At 58.2% G+C, this 25,870-nt stretch overlaps 3 protein-coding genes across 3 annotated transcripts; 2 read left to right on the top strand and 1 right to left on the bottom strand.

The window, feature by feature from the left end:
- Nucleotides 1-966: 966 nt before the first annotated feature.
- On the top strand, nucleotides 967-7,019 carry LOC128279173 (endoplasmic reticulum metallopeptidase 1-like). The gene is made up of 5 exons (XM_053017892.1): nucleotides 967-971; nucleotides 4,223-4,355; nucleotides 4,445-5,695; nucleotides 5,768-6,271; nucleotides 6,345-7,019. Exons 1-5 carry the CDS (start codon nucleotides 967-969, stop codon nucleotides 7,017-7,019), a joined length of 2,568 nt encoding a protein of 855 aa, XP_052873852.1.
- A 622-nt stretch (nucleotides 7,020-7,641) lies between these two features.
- On the bottom strand, nucleotides 7,642-10,540 carry LOC128279172 (endoplasmic reticulum metallopeptidase 1-like). Its single transcript, XM_053017891.1, has 5 exons — nucleotides 10,524-10,540; nucleotides 9,691-10,450; nucleotides 8,966-9,625; nucleotides 8,392-8,895; nucleotides 7,642-8,322 (listed from the first exon to the last, which is right to left on the bottom strand). Exons 1-5 carry the CDS (start codon nucleotides 10,538-10,540, stop codon nucleotides 7,642-7,644), a joined length of 2,622 nt encoding a protein of 873 aa, XP_052873851.1.
- Nucleotides 10,541-11,059: 519 nt separating this feature from the next.
- Nucleotides 11,060-25,340, top strand: LOC128277818 (dynein axonemal heavy chain 8). Its single transcript, XM_053016348.1, has 7 exons — nucleotides 11,060-11,578; nucleotides 11,658-17,221; nucleotides 17,296-18,704; nucleotides 18,770-19,674; nucleotides 19,747-24,343; nucleotides 24,415-25,139; nucleotides 25,215-25,340. Exons 1-7 carry the CDS (start codon nucleotides 11,060-11,062, stop codon nucleotides 25,338-25,340), a joined length of 13,845 nt encoding a protein of 4,614 aa, XP_052872308.1.
- The last annotated feature ends 530 nt before the right edge of the window (nucleotides 25,341-25,870 follow it).

Here is a 25,870-nt window from a genome sequence, read left to right as displayed (position 1 = left end):
GATTATTTGCTGGGTCAGCACTTACACGCAACACAGCGCCTAGGTTTCCATGCAGGAAGAAGTTGGCCACTAATTAGTACACCCACCGACACACACACTCGCGGTAACCTTCTGTTGGCACATCCGTTAAACACATGCCACAGACCCACCAGCAGGCCGGGGGGCGCCACTGTCCATGAACGTTCATCACTCAGCAGGCAAAGCAAGCGGTGATCCACGCAGTATTATCTTTCCGACTTTACACTTGACTACCAACGAACGCGGTTCAGACAGTGGAAGTTTTGGTGCTGAAATATTTAGATTGCTTCCGAACGGAATAGAGCGAACTTTGCGTTATGTTTTCGTAGTTTGTTTCGAGGTTGTTGGGGGAAAACTCAATTAGCATTCCGAGATCTGTTTCCCTACCCGAGCCCGATGGCCCGAGCAGGGGCCAGATAGCAGAGGGTGGACTAGTGTACAAAAAAGTTTACCCTCCAAAACATCAATGGCGCGCGACTCCGACCTCCGACCATCGGTGGGACTCGCAAGGTGTCAAAAGATAGCAAGAAACCGGTCATAATTTACACGCAGCGCAGGGGCCGGTAACCCTCGGCGAAGTCTAACCCTTTGCGGGGTTGGTTTTCGCCATTAACTGTTTTCAGTGCCTTATCTGGCCTTGGAGCCATTGTGATCGACAATGCATGGACCCTAAACTTTTGGACCTGGCACCAGAAAGTTCCCCAGGGCGACCAGGGACACAAAAAACAAACGAAAGTATGAAAAAGGTTCGCCGTCGTCCCCGGTTCGCCCGGACCAAACCGTGCGTTAAATGAAAGCGGATCCTTATTTTTTTAAAGGTCACCCAGGCGTAGGCTGCTCTCGGAGTACAGAAAGCCCTGGAACTGCCCGTTACTTGCTGGGTACTCGTGCGTTACAGCGCTCAACAGGTCCGCGTCCAACTTTGGGGCTCGTGTTTCGTCCGGCGCCATGATGTAGTTCGAGCCGAAAGATGGCTTCGGCCAAAAATGGTTCCCAGAACACCCGTCCCGTTCGTCCGGAAAAGGCCCCGCCAGCCTGATGGTAGACACGCATCTTTCGGTTCGGTCACGGCTATTTGGCGCATTTGTTTATCCTAGACTTCACTCCTGGGCCAACCAACCATGTGTGAAGCGCTCCGAAGTGCTAGCCGCTTCACCGTTACACGCCACGACGCTGAAGTGTGGACCGAACCGAATCAGGTGGCTCTTCTAGGATGCTTTCATGTTTGCGTCCACACAGCGGTCCCGGTGCGGTTGGCATTCTGCAGCGCGCGGTGTTCGGGCGAAACAGAACTGTAGTCTGTGGCCTTTAAAGTGATGCCAGAAACGCAAGGGCTTGCAGCAGCAGCAGCACCACGTAAACATCAACAGGCCCAGGGAACTGATGCCGTACCGGACACGATGGACTGGCTGATGAAAAATGGATGCGAAATTAATTATGTTTGCCATTGCGCGCGCGAGAAGCGCGCAAATTGAACTTTCAACAGTTGCGCTTTGAAGGTGTTGGCCCGTTTTTTCTTATTGCTCCTTAAAAACCGTGAGGCCACACCGGTTCATTAAACGATTTTTTGTCTGGGAGCTACCACGTGGGCTTTTTAGGTCAGCCGTAGTGGGCAGTGCTCATGACAAATGATTTCGAAAATGGAAGTGACACGATGGCCATCCATCCAGCACGCGGTTGCTTAGGTCAGGTTGGGCCCGGACCGCGGTGATGGCCTCATTCGCGGTTCGGTTCGCGTGTGCGGAAGTGAAGGGAAACTTACTAGGCCTCAACGGCGGCCTTTTGCTGGTTCGGCTGAGTTCCGCTCAATCAAAGGCTTTCCCGGCTTCAACTAGGTGTCTGCCACAGTCACATAATTGTAAGTGGATGACTATTCGTTTCCATTCGGACGACGGCTGACGGTACCCAACGGATGCCGGACCCGGAGCGCCACTGACTGACAGCACGTGTATCTGGACGGTATCGGAATCCGGCTGTCCTTCCGCTCTGGACAGCCTAACGAACAGACAGAGCCGAGCCAGGACCCGCTTTCTGGGAACCGGAAATTGAAATATGCTCTTCCCACGTTCCCGCCGTACACACACAAACATAGCGACACACCACATAGCGCTCTCAGGTACTCTCCAGCGACCCGTGGAAAATTAGAGCCGAACACGAACACAACGACGCACAAACACACACACCCGCGCACATACAGGGAGCACGGCGTAAGTGCGCTGAAATTAAAAAAGGACCGCCCCCGTAGCCGCGGAGATGCTTTCCTGTACACTAAATAATCAATAAACACTGTCACACGGCGGCCCGACGGACGGTAAAGACGAACCTCTACGGCCGACGTTCTACGGCGAGTCCACGGGCGGGGTTTGTGGCCCGCGACGGATCATTACTACTGTCCTAGTTCACAGGAACCACAGGATGATGGCACACAGTCATTGACCGACCGATGGCGACCGAGGCCGAGAAGTGCCTTCAACAACATCTCAGCATCTCGCGGGAGTCCCGGATCCGGTCAAATATCGATTGCGAACCAACCGAACTTGCCGCGACCTCCCGACTCCCGTGCAGCGGCGCGTTAATGGCGCGGTGGGGCCACACGCCAATATCTATCCCGAAACTTCTTCTGTCCGCTCCTGAGCTTCGCACCCAGAATGCGGGAAGTCACTGCACCACACACGCCTTTTTTTACACCACCATGAAGCCTGTGAACCGTATCACAACATAAAGGACTCATCGCGGGCCATTCCGTTCTCGCCAGCACAACGCACCACGCACCACGCCACGCAACCCCGACCTACTCGACCGCTCGTTTTGTCTCGTTCGGGTCCCGATCGGCTCGATTCTCTAGGGCTCGGCACCGTCCACCGTCTGCAGCCAAGGACCAATACGGACATTCCGACTGCAACTGAAGCTTTTCTCGTCCTTGCTCGTCGGTTTTATGGAGCCCGATTGCGCCGGCCAAAGAGCGAGAGAGAAAGTACGTATCAGATCTCGTAGGTCTTCGGCACTAGCGTCTTCCCAAAAAGGGGTTATCCACAACGTATTCCCAAGAGAGAGAGAAAGCGAGGGCCACCGAAAACACCGCAAGATAATGCCGAGCATCCGCGCGCAAGTAAAACGAGAGCGTTCGGCAGGCGTGCGAGAGAGTGGCCACGTGAGTCCACGGTTCTCTGTTTACTGCGTGTGGCACGCGCGCCATCGCGAAGCAACTGCTGAAGACGCGATGCAAATGGCACGAGCTTACGCGAAAGTGGAACACGAAGGACGTAACAAAAGCCACCACACACACCAACACACGTTGACGGGCGCCCCACGTGGAAGCTTTCTGTGGCGGAGCTTTTCATCTCCTTGCTAAAGCTTTCGTCCTTTGGCGAGATAATTGAACGCCGCGCACCAACACCGGAGGAGAAGTCAATTGTAGCAAGCATCCTTTTCATCAAAGTGCACAGTGCGCCTAAGCATCCGCGCCAGTATCGCTCAGTCCTAGAGCCTACTTTTCGGGGCTGTAAGGCATGAGTCCTGCAAGTCTTGGTAAAAGACCAACCAATTGTAAGGCACGACGTTCGAGAATAGAGTCGCTAAGTGATTTCTTAGCGGCCTGCGCAATGGCTGGTGGCTCCTTACCCAATTGCAGTACTCATCAAGCGATTGCGTCGTTTTAATGTACCCCCACAGCACATACCTTCAATCACCGGATCGCACTCGCTATGGTAAAGGTGCTTAATCCTGCGAACAATCTTATCGGAACCAATCGGATCGGATGGATATCGTCCGGTGGTGGCGGAACATATCGACGTGTCTTACTATCTCTCTCTTGGTTTGTGTAATCTCCTCTATTGTGCTCCCTAATGAGAGAACGCGGCCCGAGTACAGTGCTATCGTGTGACGCTATTGCCTCGACCATATATAGAGGCTGGGCGAGAGCTAATCAGTCACCACAAAGCCCCAAATATGTTCGTCCCCTCCCGAGCGCCGAGGGAGCGATAACAGCAGAAACAGTCACACTCTCGGGCTGTCGTTCGCGACCCCTGGGGTGGATTGTTTGAGTAGTTATTTGTCACGAGTCGCGATAAGGCGAGTCGCGAGAAGCTGAAGACGAATGTTCCGATCCTAGCGTTGGTGTTTGATTTTTGGCAGACTAACATGTAATTTTAGCATACTTCACGTCAAAACAAGACTCATGACCGCGCGCCCGCCTTCGTTTTAGGAAGCTTCTGCGGTACGTGTTCACCCTGGAGCTGCTGTGGAGCGTGCTGGCGGTGATCGTCGGCATCGGGATCTACATGCTAACGTACTGGAACTGGTCCACCCTGCCCGATGGCGTCTCGTCAGCCGATTACGTAAGCATCTAGTACACAGTCTAGGCCCGTCCGCCCGACCGTGCCGTGTTCCGCTCGTGCTTTAGTGCGCCCACTTTCGCTTCAGATAGCCGGGTGAGCCACAGTTCGTCGCCCAACGAGCGCTGGACGACCTGGCGGTGCTTACCAGCCGGGGGCCACGGTTTGCCGGGAGCGAAACGAACGAGCGGTTTGCGGTGGACTTTCTGGTTGGCGCCGTCCAAGGCATTGCCGGGCCCAGCATGGAGGTATCGTACACGGTTCAGCAGCAAACCGGCAGCTACTTTCTCGACTACGAAGACTATCCGATCACGAGCTACTACCGGGGCGTCCAGAACGTCGTCGTGTCGGTGGTGCCCCGTAGCGGCTGGAGCGGTAAGTATCTGCTGCTGAATGCGCACTTTGACAGCGCGGTTACGAGTCCGGGTGCCGGAGATGACGGCGCAATGGTGGTGATGATGCTGGAGATGATGCGCAACCTGGCGCAACTCGGGTCGCTTCGACACGGGGTGCTGTTTCTGTTCAATGGCTGCGAAGAGAACACCATGCAGGGGGCGCACGCCTTCATCACGGGCCACCCGCTGGCGTCGCAGGTGGCCGCGTTCATCAACCTCGACGTGGCGGCCAACAGTGGGCGCGAGATAATGTTTCAGTCCGGGCCGAACTATCCGTTCCTGATGGCGTACTACCGCGATCACGTCAAGCGCCCGTACGCCAACACGCTCGGCGAGGAGGTGTTCCAGATGGGGCTCGTGCCGTCGTTCACGGACTACGAAACGTTGTCGCTGGTAGGCGGGTGGCCCGGGCTCGACTTTGCACTGTCCTCGTACGGCTACCTGTACCACACGGCTCTCGATGCGCTCGAGACGATCTCAGCGGGCACGCTACAGCACATCGGCGATAACGTTCTCGGGCTGGTGCTGGGCCTTGCCAATGGCGACGAGCTGGGCAGCATGGGCCGGCACGCTGACGGCACGGCCATTTTCTTCGACTTTATGCACCTCTTTCTGGTGTACTACACCGAAACGACGGGCATCATCATCAACTCGGTGCTCGCGGTGATCGCGCTCGGCCTGATCGTTGGCACGCTCTTCATGATGATCCGCAAGGAGAGCGCCACCTGCAGTAGCGTACTGTTCGAGGCGGGCATGAGCCTGATCGTCCAGACGTGCTCGATCCTACTCGGCGCCGGTCTCTCGGTACTGGTGGCGGTCATTTTCGATGCGTGCGGTCGCTCCATGAGCTGGTACACGTCCAGCTGGCTCCTGTTCGGGCTGTACTTTGTGCCCTTCATTGCCGGACTGGCGATGGGTCCGTTCCTGTACGTCCACTTTCGCAAAACGGTAATACCGAGCGCCGGTGCAATCCGCCCGTTGCGACCGCTAACGACACGGACCGCTTTTCTTTCCTTGCAGCCTTTCATGCACGAACAAGGCCGTGTGATCCTGTTCCTGCACGCACAGCACTTCATCTGCAGCATCCTGCTGATAACACTCACCATCGGTGGCATCCGGTCCGCGTTCGTGCTGTTGTTTCCCGCCATCTTCTACTCGGCCACCACGATCGTCATCGTGGCCCTGCAGTTCCGGATGCGCGTGTGGGTCTACATCCACCTGGCCGGGCAGCTCGTGCCAGTATTTTACTTCTGCTCGCTCACCTGCACCCTGTTCGCGGTGTTCATCTCAATGACCGGACGCACCCACAACGAGTCGAACCCAGACCTCCAGATAGCGCTGTTCTCCTGCCTCATGGCGCTTCTGCTCGTCGGCTACCTCACCCCGCTGGTGGTGCTGTTCCACCGGAAGGTGTACTTCTTTGCGCTGCTACTGCTCGCGTTTCTCGTGACAGCCATTGTCGCCGCGACCCCGGTGGGCTTTCCGTTCCGCCAGTCGACCACACCACAGCGATACTACATTTTTGTAAGAACACGAAACCGGTTAACCGAATCTCTACCGACTTTAATGCCCCCTTCACTCTTACCGTTTTGCGCAGCACCAGGCACGAAACTTTCACTGGCCCAACGGAACCCTAAGGAAGGCGGACTCGATATTCTTCCTGTACCCCCAGGACCGCCACACGCCGGACCTGCTGCAATCGGAAGTGCCCGCCTGGCAGGCCGCTCAGCCGCTCGGCGAGCAGTGTGACCGCGAGCTGTACTGTGGCATCCCGTTCTACATCAACCGGTACCATCGGCGGGCGCAGTCTAGCTACTGGATGCCGGCGGCCAGTGTGCCGCTCCTTCCCGAACCGGTCCAGTTCCGGTTGCTCACGGACAGTGCGGACACGGCGAACGGGAAACGATCGCTCACCTTTAGCGTGCAGGGGCCCAGCCACATGAGCCTCTACGTGTCTCCGACGATCGGCCGGCGACTCGTTGCGTGGACCCTCAGCAGCCGGATCCCTGCGAGTGGGGTACGCTGGAACGGTCAGGATGTGCACTTTGTGAACCTCTTCTCCGGCAGCATGGACCGGACACCGTTCGAGTTTACGCTGGAGCTGGTAACCCCACCCGGAGGCGGCGGAGTCGATCTGTATCTTTCGGTCGTGGCGCAATACATGTTCCACGAGGCGTACCGAACGCCCGAGTTTCAGTCACTGATCGACCAGATGCCACCGTACGCACACACCGTCGCTTACCCGGGTTACTTAGAAAGCTGGATGTACTAAAACACGGAAAAGGGGGTTTCGGAACGAACATCGATCGCGGGTTTTTATTTTAATCACTCCGAATCCGAAGGCTGTCTCACGAAGTAACCCCACGGTGCGGTTCCGTGGAACGGATCGGTCGGACCCCGGTAGGTACGGATTTCTACGCGTTTCGCACCGGACTGTCGTCCGGCTCGGTAGCCTAGCACTCCCTGGTGCGCCGATTCGAACACAGCTAGAGCCATCAGCACGAGAGTCTGGAATTGAGAAATCGATAAAATTTTCACCCAATAAACTTTTGTTGGTGCTTGCCACCACCACCAACACTAGGTTTTTTTACCAGCAGCCGATCGTAGCAGAGATCCATTGTACTGCGTTGCAGCTGTCGTTGTCGAATGGAGTCAACATCACCGGCAATTGATCAATTTAAATGTGTGCGCCCCCCCCTAAAGAAAAGAGCGAGTGAAGCGGACGAGAGAAAGCGAGACTGAGAACTAATGTGTCAAACCGCAAACGACGTAACACGACGACAACGACGACGTAATCAATCGGCGCGGTAAGAAGAAAGACCACGCTTCACCGCACACACCGACAGGAAACACCGTAACACTCAATTCAGTCAGTGCCCTTTATTTATCGACCGTTAAAATATCCGACTTTCCAGATACGCCGGATAGGCCACCACATGCGCATAGTGCGGGAACTGATCGACGAACCGCTGGAACCCGGCCGTGCGATACTCCTCGTGGTGCATGTACTGGGCGACCACGTTCAGGTAGAAGCTCCAGCCGGCTTCCGACGCCTTGCTGGCCTCACCCCGCACCGTGATCGTGAACTCGTACGTCGGATCCTGCAGCCCGTGCACGTAGTTGATAAAATGCACATCCTGCCCGTTCCACGGGAGGCCGCTACGGGGGACGGCGTCGCTGAAGCTCCAGGCGATCAACCGAACGCCCGCCACCGGCGACACGTAGAAGCTCATGTGATCCGGTCCGGTGACGGCAAACGTGAACGTCGTGGTACCGGCGACCGGATCCACCTGTTTGCCCAGCGTCTGCAACTCGACCGGCAACGGGAACACGGGCCGCACATCGGCCGGTAGCCACCAGGCATTTTCACGCTGTCCGTGGTGCGTGTTCTGGTAGAACGGAACGCCACAATACAGCTCCCGGTCACACTCGTCTCCGGGTTGCGTGGCGTACGCCATCTCCGGGATCAGATCCTGGATCAGATCGGGCGTGTGGCGATCCTGCGGGTGAATGTAGTACTTCGTCTCCGAGCGGCGCACCGTGCCGTTGAGGTGGTAAAAGTTGCGATCGATGTGCTACGGGGGAAAAAAAGAATGACACAGAGTGTGTGTGCGCGGGGATTCGCAGGGAGCACGGCCACTCACGTAAACGTAGTACCGCTGCGGGGACGTGTGAGCCCGGAAGGGAAACCCTGCCTCCGTCACCATCACAATGATCGAGATCACGAAGAACAGGCCAACAAGACCCACGTACCAGTACGGTCTGCGGGCGAGAGTAAGGAGCGGTGCGATGAAACCGGTCCCCAGCAGCCCGAGCAGGATCGCGAACAGGGCAATCAGCAGTTCCGGATTGGACCCGGCGTTACCGCGGCCCTGCATCGGGATGAACGTGGCGAAGCTGGTCATCGATATGGAGCTGTAGTACGCGATGGGAATGATTTGCCCGATCAAATGGACGTAGATCCAGTGGAAGGGCTTGTATCGCGTGAGCACGTTCACCAGCGCCGTCACGGTGTAGAACAGGATGGCGATCGTGAAGAGGTACGCCGACCGGATGCTTACGGCCGTCAGGACAATCAGCAGAATCGCGTACAGAAGGCACGTCATGTGAAGCAGAATTTGCACGCGATCCTGCAGCGATAGTTGGTCCTGCGGGAGAGGGGAAAAGGGGGAAAAATTTGACCATGCTTAGGAGATCCTCTGCGGGGGTTTGACCTACGTGTCGCGTTAGTCGAACGAAAAGCAGTGGCCCCACGATGGTGGCCAACAGGTAGGGGCATCCGTACAGGCCCACAATGAGCCACGATTGCGTGAACCAGCTCATCGATGAGCCCACCGCGTTAAGAATGGCGGCCAGCGCGAGGGAAAGCCCGGCACCGACGATGATCGATAGAAGAATGACACCCGCGCTAGCTAGACATTGCAGCGCCAGCGATCGGAACGGCACCACCTTTCGACGCATCGTGAGCCACAACGAAACGCCGATGGTGGCCACGGCGATTAGCGACAGGCCAACGTTGAGCAGGATGGAAGCCCACAGCGGGTAGTAGACCAGGAACCAGTTGAGAAAGTCGAAAAACACCGCTTTGCTTCCTTCGTGCTCGGCCATCTCGTACAGCTCGCCGGCGTTAGCCAATGCCGTGGCCAGCGCTAGCACGTTGTCGCCGGTGTGCTGCAGCGTTTCGTTGGGGATCGTCTCGTACGCATCGTACGCCGTGTGGTAGAGGTAGCCCCAGGTGCTGTGGGCAAAGTCCATTCCGGGCACCTGGCCGAACTTGGAGTAAACGTAAAAGTCCGTCTCCGACGGTACCAGATCGGCCTGGAACAGCTCCTCGGCCACGGCAGTGCAGTACGGGTGTGGCACGTGGTCCCGGTAGTACTAGGAAAGGAGGAGGCCCCCATTACTCCGTGATCATCGCCTTCAGGGCCCTCGCAGCGACTTACCGTCATCAGGAAGGAATACTTGGGCCCAGCCTGGAACATGATGTCACGCCCCCCGTTCGCCGCCACGTCCATGTTGATGAACGTGCGCACCTTCTCGAAGTACCGGTGGTGCTTAACGAACGCATGCGATCCTTGCAGCGTGTTCTCCTCGCATCCATTGAACACGAACACGATGCCGTGCGCGAACGGTGCCGTGGTCTGCGAAAGTTTCCGCAGCACCTCGAGCATAACGACGCTCATCGCACCGTCGTCACCGGCTCCCGGACTCTGCGGAACGCTATCAAAGTGTGACCCGAGCATCAGATAGTGGTCCGGCTCGGGCCCTACACTCGGCACCAGGCGAACCACCACGTTCAGAATGCCACGGTACACGCTCGTCTGCGGGTACTTTTCGAAGTCGAGAAACATGTCCCCGTAGGCGCTCTGTACTTCCACCTCAACCCGGTGCACCGGATTGGCCGAGTCGGCGATGTCCTCGATCACGCGCCTCAGGAAGCCCACCGTCACGACATCGTTCACGTAACTACCGGCCACCCGCGGCCCAACGTTGGCCATTTCGAACAGATGCTGCTTCGCGATCTCCGCGATGAAACGGTCCGGGTACAGGGATTCATCGGCCCGTCGTAGCGCCATCGGCATCGACACCCAATTCCAGTGCACGAGAAAGTAGATCCCGACGATCACGCCCGTCAGCCCGGGGAACCACCATAGGGAAATCTTTTCACTCCGTTCGTCTTCACCTTTCACCAACGATCGCACTCTGTGGCCAGAAGATAGGGAAGATAGATCGAGATGAGAGGGAGGCGCAAACCAACAGAGCACGCGACACATACTCTTCGTTCTGGTCCATCTCCGCAACGGAACTGACTTTGCGTGAGTACGCCGGATGCCCCCAGCTTAAATCGGCCCCCAATCGCTCCGGTTCGATTATTGTATATTGTTTCTACAGCGATATCAGAAGGCCTCCCGCCGCCGTGTGCTCGCCGCTATCAGATTGTTAGATAAATCGGCGCACGCACGATTAGTTTGCCGTTATCAGCGCCAACGTTCGCCAACAAGCTACAGGCACTTGCCTCATTCGCTAATCAGGGCTCAATAAATGGCCATAACAATGCCCGGGGCATTGTAGGGAACTCCGGAGCCGATAACCTTTTCCGCCTGGTCGGAGCTTTTTTTGCCAGGACGGTTACCATCAGCAACGGGTCACGCACTTCACACCGCGCGCATCCTGAAGCATGCATTGCAAAACGTTCCAACGTCCAAGTAACCATTGCACATAAGCGAACTTGTAGCATCATTCATACTCACAGGCTGCTACTGACTGGCTGGCTGGCGACAAGGCACCGGAGAACACAGCCCGTACGATAAAATGGCCGAACGGGATCCGAATGAGCATCTGAAGAAGGTGCTGGGCGTGATCGGTGTGGGGACGAAAATTGGCAACGTAATACAGCTGGTGAAGCGGCGCCGCGGAAGCCCACCCAAAATTACCGACGAACAGCAGCTACAGCGCAGCTTGGAGCAGTCGAAGGAAGCGCGAATGGAGCGCCTAAATGCGTTGGCCACCAAGCACCGGCACGTGCTGGAGGTGGCCGCAGTGATGCTGGGCGAAGAGCAGGACTGCGTGATCGAGTGCATTGCCGACCGCCCGGCGGACGTGCTGCTGCTGGACCAGTTCTTCAGCGTCGGCGGCGTGAAGGGTATTTTGCTGTTCTACGATATGAGGCCTCCGCCCGGCATCGAGACGGGCCGGTACAGTGCAAAGCAAAAGCAACCCACGAAACAGGCATGGATCACCGACGGGCAGCGCGAAAAGGTGACCGACCTCTTCATCGCTGTTAGTCGCCATAGCAACGCCAAAACGATCGAGGCAAAGGGACTTGGTGATGTGAGTACTGGCGCTGTAGTGTGTAAACCGTGTCCGGCATTAGTCCTGCCTTCAATTTCTTCATTCCCTGCCCCCCCAGGAGGTACTGTTTAGCCATGCCGTTTTTACTCCGGAGCGTTCCATCGTCTACACGCTGCTGTTACTGCTGGAGCACGTCCTGAGCCCAGCGATCGATGCGATCCGCGACTACGGCCAGTGCGGCGAGGTGCAGCAAAGCAACTTCAAGTATGGCGTCAATCGTTTCATAAATTTCCTCAAAAGCACCGAAAAGGACATTTCTCAGCGCATCATTTTCGCCGTCGACCACCGGCTGTACAAGGGCTTCCTGCTGACCCCGGTGCAGGTCCAGGAGACAGCCCGCGATCGGGAGCGAGTGAGTGAGGTTGAGCGGATCTTTCACCGATGGATGGAGCAGATTCAGCTGGCGCTAACACGCGGTGACCAGATAGAGGCAGCCCCGCACTACGTCGGCCCAGCGGTCGAGCTCGAGTACTGGCGCACGGTGCTAACACGCTACACCTCGATCAGCGAGTTTACGGAGCAGAAAGTGTTTCGGCAATTTTTGGCGTGCCTCAAAATTTCACGCTCCAAACTGGTGCGGCTGTGGGACGAGCTGGCCGCGCAGCTGTCGGGCAAGCTGATCGAATCGCGAGACAACGTCCGGTTTCTCAGCTCGATCGAGCGCTTCTGGGATCCCCTGTACCGCTGCGAGCCACGGGAAGCGACGAAAAGTATGCCGACGCTGCTGGAAGTCGTGCGGCAGGTGTACAGATCGTCCGGCTACTACAATACGGCCGACCGCATCACGGGCCTGCTAACGAAACTGGCCAACCAGATCATCATCAATTGCCGATCGTACCTGACGCACCGCAACACCGTTCGAGTCTACGATCAGTCCAAGGAGGCGCTGATCGGCAAGATTGACGTGTGCCAGCGACTGGATGCGGCCTTCCGGTGCCAGTATCAGAGTACGGTACAGAAAATGGCCGAGACCCCGTGGGAATGTTCGGAGGTGTTTGTGTTCGGAAAGCTAAACCACTTCAAGTTGCGTCTGTCGAAAATAATGCGCGTCATAGAGCTGTACCTGAAGTACGAGGTGATCGACCGGGTGGCCATTTCGGGCACCGAGCCGTACTCCGGCAAGATTCGGGCGGCCTACGAGCTGCTTACGTCGCAGCCGTACGATCCTTTGGTTCACACGGACCATCGTTTCGACGCGGACTACAAGCACTACCTGGGCGAGGTGGAGGCGGCCGAGCTGGGTCTACAGCGGTTCGTGAAACAACTGCTGGCGCACGAACGCACCGCCGACGGCAGCCTGTTGGTGTTGCGTCGGTTCGAGAAACTTCAGCTCGATTGCCTCTGCCTCGATCGCCGCTACCTTGACGTGGCCGTTCTGCTGGAGCAGCACATTTGCACACTGAAGGACGTGTACAACGAAAACCGTGCCGATCCGCCCATCCCGCAGGGGATCCCGGAAACCGTCGGTCGCATCATGTGGTCCCGCTCGCTGTTCCGACAGATGGACGGTCCGATCGGGGAGATAAAGCGTCGCCCGTGCGTCGTGAACCATCGGAAGGCGCAACTGTGTGTCAAGTACTACAACTACCTTTGCGAGGTTCTCATCCACTACGAACTGGTGCACCACAAGGCGTGGACAAAGTTTGCCGAAATGGCCGCCGCCAAACTGTGCCTGCCGATCTATCGTAGCCGGCAGCAGGAAGGTGGGAACTACCTGAGTGTCAACTTTCACCGCTGGGTGCAGCAGTTGATCAAGGAAACGGAGGCCATCGTGAAGCTGGGCCTGCCGGCGCCGGACTTTGCCATCGCTATGGTGCAGCGCAAGGGGCAGATTGCGCAGCAGTACGAAAGGGCCAAGCATTTGCTTCGCCAAAGCGATACCCTACGGCAGAGCATTCCACCGATCTTTCTGCCACTGATGCGAACAACGCTGGCCAAACTGGACCGGGCGTTCCTGCCCGGACTGTCTGTGGTTAGCTGGGAATCATTGAATCTCGGTCGCTTTCTCGACCAGCTCGAGGGAACGATCACACAAACGGAACAGTTGTTCAAGGAAATCTACGACATCTGGCAGACTCGGGTAGAGGATACGCTCAGCTCGTTCGAAAGCACCGACCTCCTAACGCTACCGACGGATCCGGTTGAGGCGGCCGAGTTCTACGAGATGAACATCAAGTACCGTGAGTCGGTGCAAGGGCAGCTGCAGAAACGTTCCCAAGCCATGGAGGGCTCCGTGGTGGAGCTGATTAACAAGTTTTGCACGAACATTGAGGTCGCGGACCGGGACGAGGCAGGGAATCGGCGATATCAGTTACCGCTGGCCGAGATCACCGACGGTAACCGGCGCCAGGAGGAGCAACTACCGACCGATAAACTCGATTGGGTACGCTTCGACCGGATGTACAAAGTCCCGATCAATCCCACTCCCGAAGCGCACCGGGAAGCGCTCTATCAGGACTACGGGGCACTGAACTATGACGTGCCACAGCTGCACGGCGATTGCATGGAGCTGTTCGCGTACTTCAACAACCGGCTCGTGAACGTGTTCGTGCGCATGGTCAAGAGCTCGCTCGAGGGACTCCGCTCCCGACTAGAGCTCGTGCGCTTGCAATCCAACAAGGCGGCCATTCTGGCCGAGATTCGGCCCCTCATCATCGCCAAGATGCTGCTGCAGCAGACCGACTGCTGCCACATAGAGCCCTCGCTGGAAGAGATTCAGTTTTCCTTCGAGCGCGTCATCCTGAACGTGGTGGAAACGTTCTACGCCATCTCGACCTGGGGCCAGCAGGCCAAGTCGCGCGAGCGGCGAATGCGTCGCCCGGTGCTGACCGAGCAGCGGTACGAACGCAATTGGTTTCAGCTCATCTCGGAGCACAAGGAAGTGGTACGGATCGTGCACGAGTTCGATGGCGGACTGCTGCTGCTCAAACCGGACATTAGCTACGTCCTGCGCAGCACCTACGACCGGCACGAGTTCCTGTGGAGACAGAATCTGTTCTTGGTCGAGCTGGAACGTAAACCGGAACTGTTCGAAAGGATTAAAGCGTATCTGACGGACGTTACGTACCGTTGGCACGTTGGACCGATCGTCGTTCGACTTGTTCCGGTAGTGCGAACCGTCCTGCAGCGACTGCTGGCATTTTACGTCGTGCGGATCGATGAAATCGTCGAGTTTATCGCCACGCACGACAAGACGCTGCAACGAACGCTTAAAGATCTGGACGACATCCGGATGGCGATGGACTGCCTGCAGGCGGTGGGCGAACAGTTTTCCTTCGTCGAAGTCGATCTCACGTTCATCGAGCAAACCTATCGTACACTGGCAGGCTTCGAGGAGCTTTCGATTGGGCCGGAACAAGTGGAAGATGTGTACGGCATCAGGGACACGTTCAAGGCGATGGTCCGTCGGGTGGAGAAGGTGGAAAACGACATCATAGCGCTGCAGGTGCCACTCCAGCGCGAGCTGGCCGAGGGTGTGGCCAAGTTTAACGAAGAAATCGAAGTGTTTGACTCGCAGTTCGAGACCAGCGGCCCGCTCGAGGAAGGCATCCCGCCGAAAGAAGCCAGCGATCGGTTGCTCATGTTCCAGGGCCGGTTCGACGAGCTGTGGCGCAAGTTTGAGATGTACGCCAACGGGGAAGCGTTCCTGGGGCTGAAGGTGAACGAGTATCCGGTGCTGCAGCGGCGCAAGAAGGAGTTCAATCTGCTCAACAAACTGTACACGCTGTACCTGGAGGTGATGAAGAGCATCGAGTCGTACTACGAAACGCCTTGGCAGGAGGTGAACATCGAGCTGATCAACGCCAAACTGATCGACTTCGAGAACCGCTGCCGGAAGCTACCGAAAGCGATGCGGGAGTGGCCGGCGTACATCGAGCTGAAGAACAAGATCGACGACTTCAACCGTAGCTGTCCGCTCCTGGAACTCATGTGCACCGACGCCATGAAGGACCGGCATTGGGAGAAGCTGAATAGCGTTTTGGGCTGTACGTTCGACGTTGCGTCGCCCGCGTTCACGCTGCAGCACGTTATGGCGGCACCGTTGCTGGCGCACTCGGACGAAATCGAAGATACGTGTATCGGGGCGGTCAAAGAGAACGACATCGACTGCAAACTGCGCTCGGTCGTGGCCGAGTGGTCGACGGTGGTCCTTCAGTTTGCACCGTTCAAAGCGCGAGGTGAACTGCTGATCAAACCGGCCGAAACGGTCGAGATCGTAGCGCTGCTGGAGGACAGCATCATGATCGTGAACTCGTTGGCTTCGAACCGGTTCAATGCGCACTTCAAGAAAGACATCATGCTGTGGCTCCACAAACTGGTCAACACCGGCGAGATCCTCGAGAAGTGGCTCCAGGTGCAGAGCCTGTGGATATACCTGGAGGCCGTCTTTGTTGGGGGCGACATCTCGAAGCAGCTACCGCAGGACGCGAAACGGTTCGCCGGCATTGACAAGACCTGGGTGCGCATCATGTTCCGAGCCCGCGACAATCCGAACGTAGTGCAGTGCTGCACCGGGGAGGACGTGATGTCCTACACACTCACCTCGCTGCTGGAGCAGCTGGAGACGTGCCAAAAGTCGCTGACCGGGTACCTGGAATCGAAGCGGCTACTGTTTCCACGTTTCTTCTTCATTTCCGATCCGGTGCTGCTGGAGATTCTGGGCCAAAGTTCCGATCCCACCTCGATTCAACCGCATCTGCTGAGTATTTTCGACGCCGTGGCACGGGTGGAGTTTGACCCGAAAACGGTGGGCCGCATCGTGGCGCTCTATTCGGACAACGGCGAACGGGTACCGCTGGCCAACGCCGTCCACTGTGTGGGCGGTGTGGAGCTTTGGCTCGGCAGCCTGCTGGTGGAGATGCAAGACACCATCCGGTCCATTCTGGTCCAGATGTCCCAGTGCTTGGCGAACCCCGAGTTTCACTTTATCGTCGGCTTCCAGGAATTCTGTGGCCAGGCGGGCCTAGTCGGGGTGCAGCTGCTGTGGACGACGGAAGCCGAATTGGCGCTACGCCGTTGCCGCACGGACAAGAACGTGATGCGCGGTACCAACAATCTGTTTCTGAACCTGCTCAACAGCCTCATCGAGCTGACGGTTAAGGATCTGACCAAGCTGGAGCGCATCCGGTTCGAAACGATGGTTACGATCCACGTGCACCAGCGCGACATCTTCGACGATCTCGTACGGTTGCGCGTGCGAACCGCCCTCGATTTCGAGTGGCAAAAGCAGGCCCGGTTCTACTACGACGACGAAACGGAGGACGTCATCGTCAAGATTACCGATGTGGATTTTATCTATCAGAACGAGTACCTCGGGGTCACGGAACGGTTGGCCATCACGCCGCTTACCGATCGATGCTACATTACGCTGGCCCAGGCCATCGGTATGTCGATGGGCGGTGCACCGGCCGGCCCGGCTGGGACGGGCAAAACGGAGACGACCAAGGACATGGGCCGAGCGCTCGGTAAGCTGGTCGTGGTGTTCAACTGCTCCGATCAGATGGACTTCCGGGGGTTGGGTCGCATCTACAAAGGGCTGGCGCAGTCAGGTTCGTGGGGTTGCTTCGATGAGTTCAACCGGATCGAGCTCCCCGTCCTGTCGGTGGCCGCGCAACAGATTCAGTAAGTATGCGGTACCGCTTATTAGAAGCGGCCCTGGATGTAACGCCCTTGTAACCCTTGGCCATGTTTTCCAGCATCGTTCTTACGGCAAGAAAAGAGAAGCGCACGTCGTTCCTGTTCAGTGATGGTGACACCGTGGCGCTAAACCCCGAGTTTGGGCTGTTCATTACGATGAACCCGGGGTACGCCGGGCGACAGGAGCTGCCGGAGAACCTGAAGATCATGTTCCGCTCGGTGGCGATGATGGTGCCCGATCGGCAGATCATCATGCGCGTCAAGCTGGCCAGCTGCGGCTTCAAGGACAACGTGCTGCTGGCCCGCAAGTTCTACACGCTCTACAAACTGTGCGAGGAGCAGCTGTCCAAGCAGGTGCACTACGACTTCGGTCTGCGGAACATCCTGTCCGTCCTGCGGACACTGGGCGCCCAGAAGCGGGCAAATCCGAACGATACGGAGGAAATGATCGTGATGCGCGTCCTGCGCGACATGAACGTGTCGAAGCTGGTCGATGAGGACGAGCCACTGTTTATTTCGCTGATCGAGGGTCTGTTCCCGGGCATCCGGTTGAGCAGCTCGAGCTACAAGGAGCTTCAGCGCGCCATTGCCGTCAGTGCCGAGGCGCTCGGATTAGTCAACCACCCGGAGTGGAACTTGAAGGTGATTCAGCTGTACGAAACGTCCCTGGTACGGCACGGTCTGATGACCCTGGGGCCGACGGGAGCCGGCAAAACGCAGTGCATCCTGACGCTGCTCAGGAGCTTCACGGAGCTGGGGATGCCCCACAAGGAGGTGCGCATGAACCCGAAGGCCATCACGGCACCGCAGATGTTCGGGCGCCTCGATGTGGCCACGAACGATTGGACCGATGGGATCTTCTCGACCCTGTGGCGCCGCACGTTCAAGGTGAAGAAGGGCGAGTTCGTGTGGCTCGTGCTGGACGGTCCGGTTGATGCGGTGTGGATCGAGAACCTCAACTCCGTGCTGGACGACAACAAAACGCTAACGCTGGCGAACGGTGACCGGATTACGATGGCCCCGAACGCGAAGCTGGTGTTCGAGCCGGACAACGTGGACAACGCGTCGCCGGCCACGGTTAGCCGGATGGGGATGGTATTCATGAGCGCGTCCGTTATGAAGTGGGAAGCCATTCTGAATGGGTGGCTGAAAACGAAACCACCGCCGGTGGCCGATCTGCTGCGCCGGCTGTTTCACCGGATCTACGGCGATCTGTACGAGTTTGTTCAGACGAAACTGTCCGCGAAAATGAAGCTACTGGAGGCGATCTACATTCGCCAGTGTTGCGATCTGCTCGAGGGTCTTATCGCGCCCACCACGGAGGACGAGAGCCCGGCTGTTGACTTTAGCGACGCGCACCTGGAGCGTCTGTTCCTGTTCTCGCTCATCTGGTCGCTGGGGGCCGTGCTCGAGCTGGAAGACCGTGAAAAGATGGGCGAGTTTATAGCGAAGCACCCGTCCAAATTGAGTAAGGTGCAGCTGTAACCTCAAATGGCTGTGTGGCGTTTTGATTTGTTGCTTCTTTCGATTTAGAGTGGCCCAAGATGCAACCGGGTGACACCGTGTTCGAGTACGTCGTTTCCTCGGAGGGCACCTGGCAGCACTGGAACGAGCGGGTCGAGGACTACGTCTATCCGAGCGACAGCGTACCCGAGTTCTCCAGCATCCTGGTGCCGAATGTCGACAACGTGCGGTCGTCGTTTCTGATCGACCTGATCGCCCGCCAGCGGAAGGCGGTGCTGCTGATCGGCGAGCAGGGCACCGGCAAGACCGTCATGATCCAGGGCTACATGCTGCAGTACGATCCGGAGTATCACCTGTCGAAGAGTCTGAACTTTTCGTCAGCCACCACACCGAACATGTTCCAGCGCATCATCGAGTCGTACGTGGAGAAGCGCGTCGGCACCACGTACGGGCCGCCGCAGCAGCGCCGGATGTCCATTTTCGTCGACGACATCAACATGCCGATCGTGAACGAATGGGGCGACCAGGTGACGAACGAGATCGTCCGCCAGCTGATGGCGAACCGGGGCTTCTACTCGCTCGACAAACCGGGCGACTTCATGACCGTGCTCGACGTGCAGATCCTGGCGGCGATGATCCACCCGGGCGGCGGGCGCAACGACATACCGCCGCGCCTGAAGCGCCAGTTCTGCATCTTCAACTGCGCCATCCCGAGCAACGCGTCGATCGATAAGATCTTTGGCGTACTCGGCGAGGGCTACTTCTGCGGGGGCCGCTTTGGACCGGCAGTGGTCGCAATCGTCGCGAAGCTGGTGCCGATGACGCGCAAGCTTTGGCAGGCCACCAAGCTGAAGATGTTGCCCACGCCGGCAAAGTTCCACTATGTGTTCAACCTCCGCGACCTGTCGCGCATCTGGGAGGGCATGCTGAAAATCGAAACGGAACAGTGTCAGACGGTCCAGACGACGATAAATGTAGGGGAGAGACGACGCCGACATCGGCAGATGACCGTTACGTTGACTAATTTGTTCCCATTTTGTTCCCAGCTTTGGAAACACGAGTGCACGCGGGTGATAGCGGATCGGTTCACAAACTTTGAGGATCGCGCCTGGTTTACGACGACCCTGAGGGCGACGGCTGAGCAGGACCTGGGACCCGACCAGTACCCGGTGGAGGATCAGTATTTTGTAAACTTCCTTCGCGACGCACCGGAACCAACGGGCGACGAAGGGGACGACGAAGGCAGTTTGGCAGCGCCGAAGCTGTACGAAAAGATCGTCGGCTTCGAGGAGACGACGGCGCGCGTACAGATGTTCCTCGAGCAGTACAACGAGCAGGTGCGCGGCGCGTCGATGGATTTGGTGTTTTTCCGCGATGCCCTCGTGCACCTGATGATCGTGTCGCGCATCATGGGAACCGCGCGGGGCAACGCGCTGCTGGTGGGTGTCGGAGGCTCGGGCAAACAGAGCCTGGCCCGGTTGGCCTCCTTTATCGCCGGCTTCCGGTGCTACCAGATCACACTGACGCGTGCCTACAACGTGACCAATCTGATGGAGGACCTTAGGTACCTGTACCGCGAGGCGGGGCTGGCCGGGCAGGGCATCACGTTCATCTTCACGGACAACGACATCAAGGACGAGTGCTTCCTGGAGTACCTCAACAACGTGCTGAGTTCGGGCGAGATCGCGAACCTCTTCCCGAAGGACGATATCGATCAGATCACGAATGAGCTGATCCCGGTGATGAAGCGGGTCGATCCGAAGCGCATCCCGACGCAGGACAACCTGTACGAGTTCTTCATCTCGCGCGCTCGCGCCAACCTGCACGTGGTGCTGTGCTTTTCGCCGGTGGGCGAAAAGTTCCGCAATCGGTCGCTTAAATTCCCCGGCCTAATCTCCGGCTGTACGATCGACTGGTTCCAGCGCTGGCCAACCGATGCGCTGGTGGCAGTATCGAACCACTTCCTGCGCGACTACGGCGTGGTGTGCACACCCGAGCTGAAGCTGCGGCTGATCGAGATCATGGCGTTCGTGCACAATCGCGTGGCGGAAGTGTGCACCGAGTACTACGAGCGCTTCCGCCGGCAGGCACACGTCACTCCGAAGTCGTTCCTGTCGTTCCTGGACGGCTACAAGCGCATCTACCGGCAGAAGCACGAAACCATCGCCATCCTGGCCAGCCGCATGCAGACGGGTTTGGTGAAGCTGATCGAGGCGGCCGAGTCGGTGGACGCGCTGCGCCTGGAGCTGGAAGAGAAGGAGAAGGACATCGTGGTCGCGAGCGCCGCGGCGGAAGTCGTGCTGGCGTCCGTTACGGAGTCGCAGCGGGCGGCCGAGACAGTGAAGGCCGACGTGCTGGTGGTGAAGAACAAGGCGGACGTGCTGGTGGACCAGATTCGGGCCGATACGCTGGTCGCGGAAGAGAAGCTCGAGGCCGCACGGCCAGCGCTGGAGCAAGCGGAAGCGGCACTCAAGACGGTAACGGCCGCCGATATCGCCACGGTCCGGAAGCTCGGCAAACCCCCCTACCTGATCACGCTCATCATGGACGTGGTGCTGATACTGTTTCGTCGGCGGCTCGCCCCGGTCAAGCCGGACGACGAGCGCCAGTTTATGTTCGCCTCCTGGGACCAGTCGCTGAAGGTGATGAGCGACACCGGCTTCCTGGGCAAGATCGTGCGCTATCCGGCCGATCTGATCAACGCCGAAACGGTCGACCTGATGGTGCCGTATTTCCGGTACCCCCTGTACACGTTCGAGGCTGCCAAAGCGGCGTGCGGCAACGTGGCCGGTCTGCTGCGGTGGACGATGGCGATGGCCGACTTCTACGACGTCAACAAGGACGTGCTGCCGCTCAAGGCGAACCTGGCGCGCCAGCAGAAGAAGCTCGACAGTGCCATGACCGAGAAGAGGGCAGCCGAAGCGCTGCTGGAGGCCAAGGAGAAAGAGCTGGCGGTCGTGCAGCGCCAGTTTGACGAGGCCATGGCGAGGAAACAGGCCGTCCTGGACGATGCGCGCCAGTGCCAGGACAAGATGGATGCGGCGTCGGCACTGATCAACGGGCTGGCCGATGAGCGGGTCCGCTGGACGGAGCAGTTGGAGCAGTTCAAGGACGAGACCGAGCGACTGGTGGGCGACGTGCTGATTCTGACCGGGTTCCTCTCCTACACCGGCCCGTTCAATCAGGAGTACCGTACGGGGCTGCAGGCCAGCTGGCAGGCTGAGCTGAACCGCCGGCGCATTCCCGTCTCGCGGACCGTCGACATTACGGAAAGCCTGACTGACAGCGCCACGGTTGGCGAGTGGAACCTGCAGGGGCTGCCGAACGACGAGCTGTCCATTCAGAATGGCATCATCGTGACGAAGGCTACGCGCTATCCGCTGCTGATCGACCCCCAGTCGCAGGGCAAAATGTGGATCAAGAGCAAGGAGGCCGACTGTGGGCTGATCGTGAGCGCTCTGAACCACAAGTACTTCCGGAACCACATCGAAGACGCGCTCTCCCTTGGCCACCCGCTACTGATCGAGGACATCGGCGAAGAGCTCGACCCCGTGCTGGACAACGTACTGGAGAAGAACTTCATCAAGGTAGGCAACGCGTACAAGGTGAAGGTAGGCGACAAGGAGGTGGACGTGCACGATTCGTTCCGCATGTACCTGACGACGAAGCTGCCCAACCCGCTCTACACACCGGAGGTGTCGGCCCGCACGGCCATCATCGACTTTACCGTCACGATGCGCGGCCTCGAAGATCAGCTGCTGGGGCGCGTGATCCTGACCGAAAAGCGGGAGCTCGAATCGGAACGGACGGCGCTGATCAAGGGGGTCACGGCGAACCGGCGCAAGATGCAGGAACTGGAAGCGAATCTGCTGCACAAGCTGTCCACCACGCAGGGCAGCCTGGTGGATGATGTGACGGTGATCGTGGTGCTAAACACGAGCAAAACGACCTCGATCGAGGTGCGCGAGAAGCTGAAGGTGGCGCGCGAAACGGAGACCAAGATCAATCGGGCGCGCGAAGAGTACCGGCCGGTGGCCGGTCGGGGCAGCGTGCTGTACTTTCTGATCTGCAGCATGACCATGGTCGACAGCATGTACCAAACGTCGCTGGTGCAGTTTCTCGAGCGCTTCGACATCTCGATGGCCCGCTCCAACCGGCACCCGGTTCCGACGCGCCGTATCAGCAACATCATCGAGTACCTGACGTACGACATCTTCCGGTACGTGTGCCGGGGCCTGTACGAGGTGCACAAGTATCTGTTCGTTCTGCTGATGGCGCTCAACATCGATCTCGAACGGGGCACGATCACGCGCGAAGAGTTCCAAACGTTCGTCAAGGGCGGAGCGGCCCTCGACATCAACGCGTGCCCGGAGAAGCCTTTCAAGTGGATTGCCGACGTGACGTGGCTGAACCTGGCGCAGCTGTCCCAACTGGGGCCCTTCGCCACCATTCTGCAGCACATCCGGGACGGCGAGAAGGTGTGGAAGAGCTGGTTCTCGAAGGAGGCGCCCGAGGAGGAACCAATCCCGTACCCCCCGGCGGCTACTGGTGGCACGCGCTCGTCCAGTTCGCTCGACCCATTCCGGCGCCTCTTGCTCATTCGCGCCTGGTGCCCGGACCGGACGCTCTTCCAGAGCCGCAAGTATCTGAGCAGCTCGCTCGGCGAACGGTTTGCCGATCCGGTGGTGGTCGATTACGATGCCCTGCTGGAGGAAAGCCGTCCGCTGACGCCGTTGATTTGCTTCCTGTCGATGGGTTCCGACCCGACGCCCAACATCGAGAGTCTGGCGAAGAAGAACGCCACCAAGTGCCGCTCGATATCGATGGGCCAGGGCCAGGAGGTGCATGCCCGCAAACTGATGGAGCAGTCGCTCGAGGAAGGCTCCTGGGTGCTGCTGCAAAACTGTCACCTCGGGCTGGACTACATGAACGAGCTGTTGCTGCAGCTGGTCGAGCTCGATCGTGCGGGACCATCAGGGCACCATGCACGCTTTCGCGTATGGATAACAACGGAACCGCACCCGCAGTTTCCCATCACCCTGCTACAGATGTCGATCAAGTTCACCAACGAGCCACCGTCCGGGGTTAAGGCCGGCCTGAAGCGTACCTACGGCTCGATGTCGCTGGAGATGTTCGATTACAGCGATTCCCCGCTGTACGCCCCGCTGATCTACGGCATCTCGTTTCTCCACACGGTCGTGCAGGAGCGCCGCAAGTTCGGGCCGCTCGGCTGGAACATTCCGTACGAGTTCAACTCGGCCGACTGGCTGGCGAGCTGCCTGTTCGTGCAGAACCACCTGGAGGCGCTCAACCCGAAGCGCGGCATTAGCTGGAAAACGTTGCGCTACATGCTGGGCGAGGTGCAATACGGGGGACGCGTAACCGACGACTACGACAAGCGGCTGCTAAACACGTTCGCCCGCGTCTGGTTCTCGGACGCTCTGTTTGAGGACACATTCCGATTCTACAAAGACTACCGTGTGGTGCGCTTCAAGACGCTCGAGGAGTACCTGGAAGAGATCGAAACGATGGCGCTCGTCGATCCGCCGCAGGTGTACGGACTGCACTCGAACGCCGACATTACCTACCAGAGCAACACGACGCAGGTGATTTTGGAGACGATCCTTTCGATTCAACCCAAAGGTAAGCATGCGAAGCGTCACTGCGCTGAAACTGCCAATGCAATTGCCACTGCAACTGTGTCCATTCACCAGAGTCGTCCGGTGGTGGAGGGGAAACGCGTGAGGCCACCGTTGCTCGGTTGGTCCGGGATATGCTCGCAAAGGTGCCCGCACCGTACGATCCGTACGCGGTGAAGGAGCGGCTCCGCATCATGGGCCACCAGGAGCCGATGAACGTGTTTTTGCGCCAGGAAATCGACCGCATTCAACGGATCCTGCTGCTGGTGCGCCAAACGCTGGACGATCTGTTGCTGGCCATCGACGGAGTGATCATCATGAACGAGCAGCTCCGCGATGCGCTCGACAGTATCTACGATGCGCGCGTCCCCGCGATGTGGAAACGCGGCAGCTGGGTGTCGGCCACGCTGGGCTTCTGGTTCACGGAGCTGCTCGAGCGGAACGGCCAGTTCCACGGCTGGTGTTTCCGGCGACGGCCGAACATGTTTTGGATGACCGGCTTCTTCAATCCGCAGGGTTTCCTCACGGCGATGCGCCAGGAGGTGGCCCGAGCCCACAAGGGCTGGGCGCTGGACATGATCACGCTGCACAACGACGTCACGCAGATGCTGGCCGAGGACTGCAAGCAACCGCCACCGGAGGGCGTGTACATTTACGGCCTCTACCTGGACGGGGCCGGTTGGGACAAGCGGCACGCGCGGCTGCAGGAAGCCACCAACAAGATCCTGTACGCGCCGGTGCCGGTCGTGCATGTGTACGCGATCAATTCCACCGCGCCGAAGGACCCGAAGCTCTACGAGGTACCGAGGCGTGAACCGGACCGCATCGATCATGGTGTTCTATATGTGTTCCTTTTTTCTCTACATGTCCGGCAGTGTCCGGTGTACAAGAAGGCCAACCGAACGGACTTGAATTACATCACACCGCTCTGGCTCCAGACGGCCAAACCACCCGACCACTGGATTCTGCGCGGAGTGGCCCTGTTGTGCGACATCAAGTGACGTGGTCACGTGGACCCGAAGAAGGACCCGCGGTCCCGACTATAAAAACTACAAGCGGTTTTTGTTTCTTTTTTGGTCAGATCTCTATTCCACCGGTTCCTTCGTGCAGATCGCGCCCAGGGTGTTTGCTGTGTGAGGGGTCTCGAGTTTGAGTCTCTACCATTTCCTGCCGCTCTCTGCACTCTCTGTCGTCTATCATATGCCTATCTCTCTCTCGTGGGCCGCTTCCGGCCTTTCCTGCCGGCCCAAATTGTGTAATTGTTTTACTTTGTTCGATACAAATACCTATCACTTTCGGTTACGGCTGCTGCTCCTTACGCGGCTAAACAATGACTAATAATTACACTTTGCCCAGCGTATGTGTTACCCATCGGCCACCGCCTCACACGCGGGATAGCTATTTAAGGAGTCCGGAACGCCGTGTTCCGTGTTGAGGGGGTGTGTGTGTGTGGGTGTTTCACTTTTAACGTAACATACTTTAATCATAAAAATCACAGGCGACTCACTGTACCTCACTTTTTGTGCCTTTT

Source organism: Anopheles cruzii, chromosome 2 (assembly GCF_943734635.1).
Source record: "Anopheles cruzii chromosome 2, idAnoCruzAS_RS32_06, whole genome shotgun sequence".
Taxonomy (NCBI): Eukaryota; Metazoa; Arthropoda; class Insecta; order Diptera; family Culicidae; genus Anopheles; species Anopheles cruzii.
This window is presented reverse-complemented; position numbering and strand designations above follow the sequence as displayed.

Bases quoted from the DNA above. Each gene is read 5' to 3' on its own strand.
- LOC128279173 (XM_053017892.1), top strand. The intron at 5,696-5,767 runs GTAATACCGAGC...CTTTCCTTGCAG, and splicing joins ACGTCCACTTTCGCAAAACG to CCTTTCATGCACGAACAAGG. The intron at 6,272-6,344 runs GTAAGAACACGA...CGTTTTGCGCAG, and splicing joins CACAGCGATACTACATTTTT to CACCAGGCACGAAACTTTCA.
- LOC128279172 (XM_053017891.1), bottom strand. The intron at 9,626-9,690 runs GTAAGTCGCTGC...CTCCTTTCCTAG, and splicing joins AGTATTCCTTCCTGATGACG to TACTACCGGGACCACGTGCC. The intron at 8,896-8,965 runs GTAGGTCAAACC...CCTCTCCCGCAG, and splicing joins TCGTTCGACTAACGCGACAC to GACCAACTATCGCTGCAGGA.
- LOC128277818 (XM_053016348.1), top strand. From the start codon at position 11,060: ATGGCCGAACGGGATCCGAATGAGCATCTGAAGAAGGTGCTGGGCGTG. The intron at 18,705-18,769 runs GTAAGGTGCAGC...CTTTCGATTTAG, and splicing joins GAAGCACCCGTCCAAATTGA to AGTGGCCCAAGATGCAACCG. The intron at 19,675-19,746 runs GTAGGGGAGAGA...TTTTGTTCCCAG, and splicing joins CGGTCCAGACGACGATAAAT to CTTTGGAAACACGAGTGCAC.